At 41.0% G+C, this 15379-nt stretch overlaps 1 protein-coding gene across 1 annotated transcript; it reads left to right on the plus strand.

The window, feature by feature from the left end:
• The first annotated feature begins 286 nt into the window (after positions 1-286).
• LOC121920692 (alpha-methylacyl-CoA racemase-like) lies at positions 287-10819 on the plus strand. The gene is made up of 5 exons (XM_042447842.1): positions 287-539; positions 3910-4053; positions 5648-5808; positions 9007-9193; positions 10731-10819. The coding sequence occupies exons 1-5, from the start codon at positions 287-289 to the stop codon at positions 10817-10819; spliced, it is 834 nt and encodes a 277-aa protein (XP_042303776.1).
• The last annotated feature ends 4560 nt before the right edge of the window (positions 10820-15379 follow it).

The raw sequence follows: 15379 nt of genomic DNA on the forward strand, positions 1-15379 counted from the left end.
TCTCTTTGGTCACATCCTTCTCCACTTTGTGGCACCACTGGCCCCCTTTTGCTGGGAAGGCAAGCAGCTATCCCTGAGGAGGGATAACCCTCAGAGCAAAGGATTGGCAAAGGTTGGCCATCCTTCACAGAGGTCTGACTTTCTCAGGTTACAGCCTGGGGGAAGCCATAGCCCTTAACCTGCAGGACTTCAAGGAGGCATTTGGGCCAGCCTCTTTGCCTTTCCCTTCCCTCAGCTTTCATCTTCTCCCCTTCTTTGCCTGGGCCCAGTTCGGACAGTGGCCATAATGGCGCTGGGAGGTGTGCGGGTGCTGGAGATGGCAGGCCTGGCACCTGGCCCACTCTGTGGTCTCATCCTGGCCGACTTCGGGGCGGAGGTGGTGCGGGTTGACCGCACTCCTCGGATGGTGGCCATCATGGTCGATGTCCAGGGCCGTGGGAAGCGCTCGGTGGCAATGGACCTGAGGCGGCCCGAGGGTGTTGCTGCGTTCAGGCACTTGTGCCAAAAGGTTGACGTCCTCATCGAGTCCTACCGACCAGGTGCGTCCCACTGCAGGTTCAACCTTGGGCTATGAGCCCATCCACACTGCAGAAATGATCCGGTTTGACACCGCTTGAACTGCTAGGGCTCAATGCGATGGAATTCTGAGAAGTGTATTTTGTTGTTCATCAGAGTTCCTTAAGTAGAGCATAATCCGATTTTAGCATGCTTATTTAACTTTTACTGTATTTACTAAACAAAAGTTGGCATCTCTACAGTACAAATTTGAACCAAAATGTCAGATTAAGGAGAAAAATGCTCTTAATGTTTTTAGCTATTTATATTGAAAGAAATTCAGAGTTTTATGTGGACATTGTTTAATGAGTAGATTTGTCTGTAGGAAGATTTGGACTAGGATCGAGAAACGAAGCTGCTCTGGTGCCACAACAAGCTACACTTCCCAGAATTCCATCACATTGGCGGCATACGCACTGGAGATATTCCAGTTTGGCACCACCTCAGTGCCATGGAATCTGGGAACAGTAGTTTTGTGAGACATTTAGCCTTCTCTGTCAGAGAGCTCTGACACAATGGACTACAAATCCCAGCAATTCCCATCAGCCCTGAGAGCCAGCATGGTGTAGTGGTTTGAATGTTGGACAACTTTAAAGAGTAGGGTTCAAATCCCTGCTTGGCCGTGAAACCCATTGGGTGTCCTTAGGAAAGTCACACTCTCTCAGCCTCAGAGGGAGGCCATGGCAGATCTTCTCTAAACAAACCTTGCCATGACAGGGTTGCCCTAAATCGGAAATAACTTGCAGGCACACAACAACCATGACAACCTCACCATTGTGGATTTCTCAACCTTTCTCAATGCCTCTCTTTTTCATAATCCTTTTCAGACTATCATTGCTTTGTTATTTTTTTATTCATAATTGCTGGAAGATTTTTACAGTGTTGTTCACAGTGCCTTCAAGTGCCTACAATATTAACAGTTTTGTTGTTGATGTTATATGCCTTCAAATTATTTCCAACTTATGGTGACCCCTATCATGGGGTTTTCTTGGCAATATTTGTTCAAAGGGAGTTTGCCATTGCCTTTCCCTGAGGTTGAGAGTGTGAGACTTGCTTAAGGTCACCCTATGTGTTTTGTGGCCGAGCTGGGAATCAGACCCTAGTCTCCATAGTCCATAGTCCAATGCTCAAACCACAGTGTTAATGAGTTTCTAATGTTGATCTCATCCTGGGATTTGTAGTTTTGAGAGATACTTTAGCCTTGTCTTTAAGAGACCTCTGGTGCCACAACAAACTACAGATCCTAGGATTCCATAGGATGAAGCCATAAGTGTGAAAGTGGTGTTTATCTGCATTAATTCTGCAGTGTGGCAGAATAAAATAAAATGGCAAAATCATTATATAAAATAGGAAAATCAAGGTTTCCTTTTTGGAATTTATATATTTTGTAATATTTTCAGTCTGTGGATGCTTGAATCCGTGGATGAAAAAATACTAGAGGGGCCAACTGTGAATTAAAGGAAGGAGAAAAGGATTTCCCCCCCCTCATGTCACCTCTAAAGTAGGTACTCTTCCTTCCCAATCTGGTGTGGAAATGGAGGGGGACCACAGGGACGTAGCCAAGAGGGGGTTCTTGGTGTCCGGACCCCCCTTCCATTAGAAAAATGAATGGTGTGTGCTGCTGCACCGCCGCACCCAAGCCCCATTATAATGGTGGCACTTAGTCTGGACCCCCCCCCCTTCCTAAAATCCTAGCTACATCCCTGGGGACCAGCTTGTTCCTATAATTCATATACAGCCCTTAAGAAAGGGATATTTTCACAGGAAATCCATTAGCTGAGTGTTTATAACATTTATTTGTAACATTTATTGCAGGGGTGGCACTCATGTGACCTTCCCAGATAACCTTGGACTGCAGTTTCCAGAATTCCTCACCATAGACTGTGGTGGCTAGGACTGTTGCGACATGCAGTTCAACAACAGCTGGAGGCTATTTTATTCCCAGTCCTGAATAGAAAAGTCATCTCTTTTCTATATTCTAGTTCTGCTTGCAATATATTAAAACCCAGTGACAGACCACAACACCATAAAACAATACAAATGGCAGATAAGTCAGCTGAAGACACTAACAGAATTTGAAATGTCTGGCTGATTTTTTAAAAGGGTTTTTGCTTCAATCAGATCCTGACTGATCTTGGAAACAAAAGGGCCTTGGTTAGTACTTGGACAGGAGACCACCAAAGAATATCAGGTGCTGTAGGCTTTGTTTCAGAAAAAGAAACTGGCAAACTACTTCTGAGCATTCCTTACCTAAAAAAACCCAATGGAGTTCATGGAGTTGCCAGAATTCAACAGGTGTCATGAAGGCACATGTAAACGCACGCACACAGAACAGTGCTTTTTTGGGGGGCATAGAATTCATTCAGCTGCTTCAGTGTGGTGGTGGTTTATTTGTGTTTCATTTTAATATCTGATGGGAAGACACCCAAGACAGATACTTTTCCTACTAACAGATGCAACTCCCACAATTTTCTGTTTGTCTTTGAAATTTTTATATTTAGAAATATTTGCACAGACTGTGACATTGCTCGCATACATAGCCTGCTCTCTTGTACTTTTTTAAAATGCACGTGGATGGGCTTTTTCATCAAATGGGAATGTGAACTGATCACACTTTGCAAGTTATAGACAAGGTTGGAAAGAAATGCTCGACTAGCATTCAGTCTGCTTCCATTTGTATGAAATGTCAAAAGCCACATAGAAAGCAAGTAGGAGGAAGTAGAAACAGCTTCACTTCTGGTGTCTGCCTTCCCTTGTCATGTTTGAAGTCAAAGTTTCGCATCTCTTCCTCCATGGGAATGCACTTGCTATTAAATCAAGAACTTGTGAGTCTCCCCATGGGAGAATGAGGATGTGGATGCTCTGATTTGGACATGCAGAGAACCACAGAAACAGAATGCTCAAAGGGCTTGTACAGTCTGTTCTTTCTATCTCAGTGCTATTCTGGGCTCCCTTTCTTGAATATTAAAAATAAGAACGACAGCAAAAGAACTGGCTATCTGGAATATGCCATTATAGGGCATCAGTGTTAAACAACTGGCCAAACCAGCCAAATCAGCCATTATAATCCACCTATGTGTATTTACATACTAATGTATTTAGTACTAGTAGTAGTAGTAGTAGTAACAACAACAACAACAACAATAATAATAAGCAATAAAAATACAGAGAATACAATCAAATAAAATACAAAAAATAAATAAAATAAAATAAAATAAAAGAGAGCAATGTGACAGAATTTGCAGTTAGACCTGATGGAATTGGGCTGTCTTTTTCACTCCCTCCCAGGTCTGATGATGACAGTAATGTTTTTACATTCACACTTATGGATCTTAATTTTATCTTCCTGTTCAGGTGTCATGGAAAAACTGGGTCTTTCTCCAGATATCCTCCTTCAGGACAACCCCAAACTCATCTATGCTAGGTTAACTGGATATGGCCATGAAGGAAAATATGCCAAGTTGGCAGGTCATGATATTAACTATTCAGCAGTCTCAGGTATGCACGCACACACACACACATGTAGATGTGCTTGATTGTAATTTAGCAGTGCTAAATTTTCTGTATTTGTCCAGCTGAGAAAATGAGCCAGTTTATGCCTGATTGTGATATCAGCTTTTTGACATGTTGGTAAAGTTTTGCTGGTGAGCACTGACCTTTGGACATCAGAGTCCAGCTGTCCACAGTTATTCCTGGAATAGTTGTTACTATACCTCAAAATGTTTTGGGCTATGATTCTATGCACAATGTTTTAGGAATAATCCCTGTTGAGATTTACTTTTAGTGGGACTTACTTTCAAATATATTTACATAAGCTTGCACAGCTTCCCCTTCCCATATCTGTTTTTATTGATACTGAAAGCAAACTGGCAAATGAAATCAATAAGTAAATATCTAGTGTCAACAGATTAAATATAAATAGATTCGACAGTGTACCTAATATAACCCATATTATATTATTACAGCCAATCATGGTCAACCCATAATTAAATATTTGTGAGAATAAAGCAAGTGATCCTCTGTCAGTTACATTAATTATTATGAAGACTCCATCCTTCCCAAAAGGACTGAATAGCCCTCAACCAGCCATTCCACAACAGTTTAAAAACTGTGATTTTATGCACTAGTGGGAGCAATACATCATGTGAGGACATGGGAGAACTCCTGCTATGGCATTCCAGTTGTGGAAGGACCCTAATTCATGCTGATGCTAGCTTCCTTCTGGTGCCAGAATAGGATATGTCTTTATATGAAATAATATAAAATCTAATGATTTTGCCCAATTGCAGATGCATGGTTTTAAACTCATGTAATTTGTTTCAAATTTTAATATGCTTTAGAGTGACTGTTCAAATTATTCCTTAATGGTTAAATAATAATAACTTTATTACAGCCGTTTGGCCAGCACAATTTTAATGGTTAAAAAACCTGAACTGTCTGAAACTATTTAAAATTGATTCTATATGTACATGGCCCTGATAACTTGTGCTATAGGTTGTAATATAACATATTTCATTAAATAAATAATAAGCCTATCTCCCTACAGTTTTTTATACTGTTGATTTACAGACCCAAAGGGGTGACTTGAAGCTGCCCCCACAGAAGATGGATTGGGGCCACAGCATACACACGCCATGGCCCCAATCTGCTTTGAACCTGGCCCAAATAGGAGTGGAAAAGATCCTCTCCCATTGGGCTGGGAGAGAGGTGCCTTTCCCAGCCCTGCCATAGCCCAGGACAACTTCAAGATGCACTGGCAGCGTGTGGTACATAAAGGCCATGCTGCTGGAGCATCTCAAAGCTGGGTGGCTTCCAGATGTCTTTGGAGCATTTTGCTCATTTGACTCTACAGCGGCATATAAATGCCGTGCTCCTATAAAGCTTTTGAAGCGGGCTTTAAACGGCCATCTGTTTTGGCCCCTTGTTTATTGCCACACCTTAGCTAATGGCACATGTGCAACAATCAACACATACAAACTTATTTTGTAAGTTCTGGATATCTGCTTTGAAGTGTTGCCTAACAGTACTTTAAATGGATGTATAAATATAGCAACAGCATTGTGTATTTTAAAATGTGTTTAATTCCATATAGGTATTTTGTCGAAGGTTGGCAGAAAAGATGAAAATCCTTATCCTCCAGGCAATGTTCTGGCTGATTTTGCGGGTGGCGGTGTCATGTGTGCGATGGGCATCATTATGGCACTCTTTGAACGTACTAAATCTGGAAAAGGACAAGTCATTGATGCAAGTATGGTAAGCTGAAAAGCAAACAAAGTATAGACTCTAAAAGGGCAGGTAGAACTTTGTTTACTTGGAAACAAGAGCCTAATGTCTTTTGTTCTTATAATTTGTGTTTTAATCCAGTTCTGACTAATCTGGAAGATGTGATGCATAGCCCTAGATGAGGCTATACATTCACCTTCAGGTGCATTAGCCAGATTCTGTAGAATCAAATGAGCAAAATGGTCAGGTCAGTTGCTTACTTGGATTTATTGTATTGGCTGATTATTTGAAAGTTTCCTGATATTATTTTCTTTTGGTGGCTAACTGACACAAGAGTAATCAAAATTGTTTCCTGGTCATGATTCTATTACAAGTTTTTTTTGTAGATTACACTCTAGCAATAATTTTATTTGGAGTGAAGCTATTTATACTAGTTCCATCCAAAATGTTTTTTCCTGCACTTGCTAAATATTAATGTGCATTGACTAGAATCATTGAATCATAGAATCACAGAGTTGGAAGAGACTACAAGGGCCATCCAGTCCAACAGCATTCTGCCATGCAGGAACTCACAATCAAAGCATCCCCAACAGATGGCCATCCAAAGAAGGAGACTCCACCATTCCCTGAGGCGGCCTATTCCACTGTTAAACAGCTCTTACTGGTTCCTCCCACTGTTTAGGTGGAATCTCTTTTCCTGTACTTTGTATCCATTATTCCGTGTTCTAGTCTCTGGAGCAGCAGAAAAGAAGCTTGCTCCATCCTCAGTATGACATTCCTTCAAATGTTTAACAGGACTATCATATCACCTCTTAATCTTCACTTCTAATTAACTAATTAATTTCATGACAAGGGAAAAGAGACAGAAGATTCCACAACTGTAGCAACAGAGCTTGAAACATACAGTCAGGACTCGATATCCATGGGGGATCCATTCCAGCCCCCCCCCCCATGGATACTAAAATCCACAGATGCTCAAGCCCACATTGTTCCCAATAGTGGTGCAGCCATGTGGCCACACCACCATTAGAAACAACAGGGCTTCCTACCTTCCTCGTCATCGAGGCCTCAGAATGCCAGAGAAGCCACTCCTGGCCTGAGCAGAAAAAGTTAACTCAGGGTCTAAAGGGCTGCCTGTGCCCCACCTCTTTCACATTCTCTTTAGCCAGTGGTAGGAGGGAACCATCAATCACTTGGGGACGAGGACTGGGTGACTGACAGCTCCCTTTGAGCAGAAGCCGAAGAGAATGAATATTTTCACAGTGGCGCTTACCATGGGTTAAGTGCCAGTAAAACGTCCCTGAAGTGCGAGGGTGTGAAAGCTGGTTGCGCTTCTGAAATGTCAGTGAAGCATCCCTTCGCCTCTAACATCCTTGAATTATTCATGGAGCAGCCATTTCCTATTAACGGGAACTCTGCGAACGATTCAAGGATAGTAGGGGCGAGGGAATGCTTCACTGACATTTCAGAAGCGCAACCAGCTTTCACACCTTAACGCTTCAGGGATATTTTACCGGCGTTTTACTGGTCCTTAACCCATGGTAAGTGCCTGTGTGAAAATCTTCAATGTGAAAGAGGTGGGGCAGAGACAGCCAGTGGTAGGAAGGAGTCATCAATCACCTGAGGAGGAAGACTGGGTGACTGACAGCTCCCTCCAACCAGTGGCTGAAAAGAATGTAAAAGAGGAAGGGTGGAAGCAGCTCAGCAGACCCTGAGTTAACTTTTTCTGCTCCGGTCAGGAGCGGCTTCTCTGTCCTTCTGGGCTCTTGGCAGGGAGGAAGGTAGGAAGCCCTGTTGTTCCTAGTGGCGGCATGGCTGTGTGGCTGCACCACCACTGGAAACAATGTGGGCTTGCCATTCACAGATGCTTAATTCTGCAGATGGCAAGTCTGTGTATACCAAGTGCCAACTGTAGTTTTAAAAAAGTAATGTTTTGGTTATTACATGTATAAGTCAGTTAATAAAAGGGATGTGTTCCTGGACATTATTTTTGTAAAATTTGGTACCAGAGGTAGGAATAACAAGAAAAGAACTGAGAGGTTTCAGCATCACAAAGTAGGAAGAGTACTTCTACATGTTTCAGCAAACTTTTTATTCTGAACTATCTATATGTACATGTCAAATGAAACAACCAAGTCAGGTATGGATTGCATAAGTAAACAAAAACATTTTGAATATTCTAAAGAATATTCTTCTGAATATTCTTCTGAATAGGCTTCTTCTGAAATGCATCCAGGATGACATTTTCCCTCCACTTTTAATAATAATAATAATAATAATAATAATAATAATAATAAAATTTTATTTATATACCGCCCTTCTAAAAATCAGGGCGGTGAACAACAAGAAAAACAATACATTACACAAAATCAAATAAAATACATTAAAAGCAGTTCAATAAAAATAATAAAAATTCTTATGAATTCCATGGTGATATTATCGGCATACCTCAATTAAGAAAGCTTTGGACGAAAAAGCTGCTTTTTACCAAATAATAATAATAATAATAATAATAATAATAATACCTGTCCAGTCTCTGGTTCCTCCTTGTCTTCTGGCCACCAATACTAGGAAGATAGTGGAGGACTGGAGAAGCAAACATTTTCAGTGCCAGGTTGCAGCAGCATGTCTGCAGTAAACAGTGTAAATAAAGCTTGAGCTAGGAAAAAAATGGGATTCTACTCTACCCAATCCTACTGTAGTTGTGTGCGCCTGCTTACGACAGATAAGGCAACAAATAGGTGCTCCAGAATCCCTTATTTAATATGCATTTGTGGTTTCTGGCTGAAGCTTCAGCTGACTAAAGCTGAAAAGGAGCAACAGTATTTTTAGATACCAAGGGTGGAATCCTACTAGCTGTTTCCAATGGCAAGTAGACCCATTGAATCAGATGCTGAATGATGAATCAGCATGTACTTTAATTAATATAGAAGCTCTACTCTAGGGATTTAAGCCCATGTCTTTCTGCAACAACTATACTTAATGCTACCGGCCAATAGAGAGTATTGCAAAAATTCAAAGGCAAGATTTAAAAACAATATGTACTTTTTAAAAGTTCAGGAAGCATCTGGAGAAAGGTAAAGAAAGCAAAAAGAAAGTTCTTATCAGATTAGAGTGTTGATTTCAGTTACAGGAAGAAACGTCTAGAAGAGAAATGCCCTGTTCCTATGAACACTATTTGCTGTATAATTTTACTGATTTATTATGAATTTTTATTGTGTCTTTAAGGTAGAAGGTTTAGCATACTTAAGCTCCTTTTTGTGGAAATCACAAAACCTGGGTCTTTGGAACAGACCTCGTGGGGAGAACCTGCTGGACAGTGGAGCTCCTTTTTATGATACGTATAAGACTTCAGATGGGAAATACATGGCTGTTGGTGCTCTTGAACCACAATTTTACAAGCAGTTCATCAGTGGTAAGTTGTTCTACATCAAGCAATAGTAATAGCAAGTACATTTCTATACTGCTTATCAGTGAACTCGCACTCTCTAAGCAGTTTACAATCTGTAAATCAATTGCCCTCAACAAGCTGGGTACTCATTTTACTGACCTATAAAAGGATGGAAGGCTGAATCAACCTTGGAGCCCTTCAGGATCAAACTTATGAAGTTGTGAACAACTTTGTAGCTGCAGTACCAGCATTTAACCACTGTGCCACCAGGGCTCCCTACATCAAAAGTGGTTTTAAGAAAGCAAGGATACTTTGGCTTTTGTGTTTTAAACACGTATGTGAATATTATTAATAATAATACTGCCAGCATTTTAACCTGCAAGTTGCTTTGTAGCGGGTGACCCCAAACCCACGAACCCGAAGGCCCATGGCCTGCCAGAGGACAAGCAGAGTCAAGGAGACCGAACTGGCCAGAATAAAAAACGCTTTATTGTCTGCGCAGGGCAGCAGCACACCAACGTAGGTGTCACCAAGGCTGCAGCACCAATGGCTTCTTGTCACCCCCCTTTTATGCCCTTCGCAGAGGGCTGTTTTCTAAACAACAAGCGATTGGTTGCGTTCACTGTTCACTCAATGGTCCTGTATTTTCTTCTTGGCATTACATCTGCTTGGAGCTTGGAATGTACATAGATAGCTAGCTACTGCAAAAGAGATACTTAGCTGAGCTAGGCTCTTCAAGGCCACTTGCTAAACACAGGCCATTGTATTCAGATCCCTCCAGAGTAAGGAGGGGGTGATTATGTGAGTGTGTTTTACGGCCACACACAGAAAGAAAGAGTGGGGGCCAGCACAGCCCATTTGCACTTTACTCTGTAGGCTCAATCTATGGGCCTTCTGTAACTATTGATTCTTTTGCAAAGCAAAGTACAGAAGCAAGAAAGCATTATTATTATTGTGTTCCTATCAGCTTTACTTTATTTTATCTATCAGCTGCACAAAAATCATTACTCCCATTTTACAGATGGGTCTACCGAAGTGTGAAATCCCTTACATCAAGACCACATAGCAAGTTTATTAGCTCATATTCAAATCCTAGCATTTAAAAAAATCTTTTAAGCTACTCAGGCTGAACTTCCATCTTCACCAAACAAATGGGAGCTTTTATTTCAGTAACCAAGTCCCCCCCCCCAAATCTTCTTGTAAATGTGCACTTGCCAATGTAGAAAAAACAAGAACATTTGCAGTCCTTGTAAAGAGAGATATTTATTATTTATTTAGATCATTTATATCCCAGTCCTTCAGCCAAAAAAAGACTCTTGGGCAGTTTATAAACCTTTCATTTGACAGTTTCCTGCCTCACAGGCTTACAGTCGATATAACACAGGATGCATAAGGAAGAGTGGATGGCGGTGAGGAAGGGGACTAAGTTCAGAAGAGACTGGCTGCTATTACCTCTCTCAGAGGCCAAAGCAATGGTAATTATACTCTGGAGGGGCAACTCTCACCAGCCAATGGGCAAAGACAAGATGGAATTGTGCCTGGCTGTTCCTCTCTCTTTCAGAGGCCAGAGAGAGAGCTGCTGGATCAAAGCATGATGGAACTGTGCCTGGCTGCTCTTCTCCCCTCAGAGGCCAAAGTAATGGCAGTTGAAACAGACAAGGATGTTTATCACACTATGCTCTTAAAGAGCTACTATTCCAGTGTGACTCCTCTAGCAGCCTCCTGTTGCATGCTGGGATTGGCAGTTTTAAGGAGCTGAACTTCTCTGCCTGAAAATTCTAAATACTGTACCCCTCCTTAAAACTGCCAATCCCAGCATGCAACAGGAGGCAGCTAGAGGAGTCACACTGGAATAGTACCTCTTTAAGAGCTCGTCTGATAAACACCAAGGAGAGCCTGTCACCAGTTTCTGCTCTTCTCTCCTCCAGAGGCCAAGGCAATCATAAAATCCAGAAAACAGGCTCAGAATTTATTCTTTCTTGTATCACAAGAGCAGTGACAGAAAGGGAGCCTGTTGCAGGCATAGTGCAGTAGGAAATGCTGAGCAAAACCTTTGTTTGCTTATAAATAAAATCTATTGGAACTATAGAGGAGAAGGGCCATTGTGTATAAACAGGATAACAGTGCATAAAGACAAAAATAACAAGATACTATGCTTACAGTTCTACTCTTATTTAGGTAAATTCTGTGCTGGCTTCCTCGATCATGTTTAATTACCCTATCTAAACTAGAGAGTTTAATTACCCAATCTAAAGCAATTTGTTAAGAAACTTATCCCTCTCCTTACCATTATTGCTTTTTAAAAAGTTGATGCTTCTGTAATTTAAACAGCCAGCTTCACGCCCACCTGTAAAACATCTCTGTTAAACATACCTATTTTGGTTTGTTTAGAATATTAAATATGGGGTAGCAGTAGCCTAATGAGTAAGCATTGCACGTAGAGCGTTTTTTGCCATTTTCTACTTCAAAGTAAAGCTTTCAGTTAATTATATTTTAAATGATAAAATGAGCAACTGCAAATAAATTGATGTTTTAAATGAGTAATAGAAGAGAGTAGGATGAGGACACAGAGGGTTGTTCAACATGGAGCTCCTGCCTGGTGTGCCGTTGTTTCTTCTGAGGGCAGAACAGTGTGCCCCTGCAATCTATAAGGAGGGGGTAGCTGCTTCCTCTTTGTTGATCACATAACAGAGTGTCCCATTCTGACCTTTTCATAAGCAATGACAAGCCAGGCATGCTCTCACAGGGAGCTTCTGCCCATAAGGAAATGGTGTTTACAAGGGGGACAAGCCAGCAGAGCCAATGTGGTGTTGGCCTGGGACCTGAGTGCACAAAGATGTGGCATTACACCAAATTCAGCCTGGTGTGTGTGGTCGCCACTGTGGTTGCTCCAAGGCATAATGCTCTAGACTGGCCCCAGATTAAGTAGCCAATGTAGGCACACATTTAGGCCTGATTTACATGCTAGAGGACAAGCTAATACAAGAATGCAACTTGACCTGTCAGATATCATTTCCATTTCTTTTATTGCTACAAGCCAACACACAACCTCTTAAGAGGTTGCTCCCTGACTGCCTTATAACTGTAATAGAGTGGTAGTTTGAAACAAACAAACTGATTCTTTTACACACACACATTGAGTAATATCAAATTGGCAAGGAGTAATTGTATTGCCACACACATCTTGAACCTAGCTCAGAAATGGGTGTTTATTTAATATCCCGCCTTGCTCTGTGCAGGTGGAGAGAATGTCTGTTGTTAGTTTAGCTTTAAAGTAGGGAAGTTTTAGGTTGTAGATCAGTACCTACCTCTGTGACAGCAGTCCTTGGTGATTTCAGTGGAATTTTCATTTGAGACATGTTTAGGACTGTACTGTTAAAGCTGAGGGAAGAATGCCAATCAAAGAACTACAGGATAGCTCTGAAGGCCTTGGTGGGGTGGGTTAAGAAACTGGGCTTGATATATAGTGCCTTGCAGAAGTATTCACACACATATATCCTTTGAATTTTCCACATTTCTTTGGAAACTTGGAGTTGACATGGATTTAATTGGCATGGTTGCTACTTGATGTACATAAGACTCAACATTACGAAGATGCAAAATAATTTTATTATGATGAAAAAGTCAAATAAACAAAAGCAAAATGGCACCTCACAGTAGTTTCTTCTCCAAGATAAACATACCCCACTTCCTAAGCCTTTCCTCATAAGACTTGGTTTTCAGACCTTTGATCGTTATTCCATGGCTCTGGATTCTGTAGAGGGACAGAGTAGGGAGGAGGCAGTAGCTTTCTTGCCCAGCCAAGGGAATGTACCTGTGACTTGGTATGTCCTCTGAAAAGAGCATTTGCATTATGAATGGAATAAAAATTTCCGTGAGTTGACTATACGATGTTTACTGCAGTTTGGCTCAATTTTAATTGCTGCTTTAATAGATGCTACTGTACTTATGAAAGCTTCTATAGAAGGATAATTTTTAGTCATCTCATTCCAAAATGTTTCTTGCTCACTGCAAATATATTTTATAATATTTATCCACAGGCACTTGTGGCATGTTTACACTATAGACTGCTTTGCTTCCTTTTGGTGCAGTATTTTCAGGGCCAACTGTTCCTCTCAGTATTTCTGCACAAATAGTTCAGCCTGTTTCAAAATACATTTGGGGGAGCTGGGTATTCCTAGAAATATTGGGGTATGGCTTGCATCCCATGTTTTCACATTTAAACTATCTCTCATGGTTGGCTATGAGAACATGGATCACTTGCAGAAAATGACAAAGGTCACTTGCAGAAATAACACAGTTGCGCAGAGCTCTGATATTCTCTAGGAGAGGGGTGGGAATCCTTTGGCCTTCCAGATAATGTTGAACTGCAACTCCAGCAGGTTAGACATCACAGCCAATGGTGAAGAATGCTGGGAACTGCCGAGCAACCCCATGTGGAATGCCTCGTGGCTCCTAGATGAATAATGCTAACTTGATACCTTCAGGAAAAAGAAATGGCAAGCCTGGAAGTCTTTGACTTGGAAGCAAGACCTAAAGCTTATTTGTTTGCTTCAAGGCAAAACATCACAAATGTAACTGGTCAGCCTCTGTCCTGCACAAATAGAAGAAGACAGATATTGAGAACTAATCTCATCAATCACTGCTATAGCTCTTCTTTCTCAGAAATATGGTGAGGGAACAAGAACAGTGGCAACTGAAGGTCTTGTATCCTCTGAATGGAGTATTTTTGTTCAAAAATGTTTAGTAGTGCTTGGAGTGAAAATATGTTTTCAATATCCTCCCAATTTATGTTGTGGATAGATCAGCTATTATGGGATAATGTATCCCAAGTTCATTTCAATTGGTCACTCATTCAAGAGATAAACCAGGGTTTGAAAGATGAAAGAAATTCAATGGATTGCCTATCATTTCTGGATAGAATGATATAGACATGTGTTCAGTAGTTTTGAGTGAGATTCATGGATTCTTCTAGTTCAATAGCATTTTCTATGATAAGTCATCAGCATCTAAGGCTGGGGAAAGGTATGCAGAGCAGAATCTAAGGCACCAAGTGAGTGAACATCACATATACAGTAGCAGAATTAACATGACATGAGCTTTCATTTAGAGCGTGTTTTGTCTTCTGCATAGTCATATATATAACTGCGTTGATCTTAGTCTCTGAATATTTGTATAAATGTATTATCTGAATATTTATACCACAGGAAATGTATTAAAGAAGCCACAATGCATTCCGCTTTGATACTATAGATTCTTCTTACACTTCCAAAATAGCAGAGCTCATTTTTCTAGTGGGTAGGGGCTGTTAAGGAAAAAGCAACATGGGATATACAGTGAAAGAAATAAAACTTGTATGTGAGAGTCAGGATGACTCAGCAGAAGCAATTAGGAGCCACACAGGTGTAAGAGGTAATGTAGTTAGCAAGTCCTAAAAGCCAAGGACAGAAATACAAAGTGAATAATTGAACACACCTGAGAATTGTTAAAGTGGACAAGGTGAAATGATGAAATCATTAATTATGGGATGAACCAAGAGAACCAATGAGAATGATGTACACGCCCACTGGGTGGAAACTGACAAGAGTGGGTGGTATTTTCCAAAGACTATAATAATGGCTATGAATCCCAATGTATTTTGTGTGTAGTTGTGGAGGAGTAGTGTGGAGTTTTGTTGGATAGTTTTGGAGCTGTACATAGTAGAATAAAGTAGATCTTTTATATAAGACTACTGAGTTGTCTGGTGTCTTGAGTCAAGATACAAGAGCCAGCTGGATGCTGAAGAAGTGTGAAGACTTCTGTGGAAGCAAGAGTGAGAAGGCTTGGAGAGTTTGTCAGGGTCTTCAGCCTATTCTCTGTAACTCTGCTGCTTTAGAGCAAAGCTTTAACCACTGGCCAAAACTGGTCAGCGCCGGTGCGTAACAAGGTGGTGAGTTCGAGCCAGAGGTGAAGAGCTACAACTCCCATCATCCCTGACAGGGGTCACACTTTCCCTGAGAAGTGCAGTGATCTGGGAATGATTTGTAGATGATTCACGACACTCAGGAGGTAAAATAATCCAGACTTCTTTTTTTTTTGCATGGCTAGATACGGTTGTAATATCATGAGTTCAGCATGATTGTGCAAGAGCATTGTGTATATTTACAGGTAAACATGCAATGTGCGAATACAATGTTTTTGACATTTCCATTGTCTTATTTAATCTACATA

Source organism: Sceloporus undulatus, chromosome 2 (assembly GCF_019175285.1).
Source record: "Sceloporus undulatus isolate JIND9_A2432 ecotype Alabama chromosome 2, SceUnd_v1.1, whole genome shotgun sequence".
In the NCBI taxonomy this organism is placed as follows: Eukaryota; Metazoa; Chordata; class Lepidosauria; order Squamata; family Phrynosomatidae; genus Sceloporus; species Sceloporus undulatus.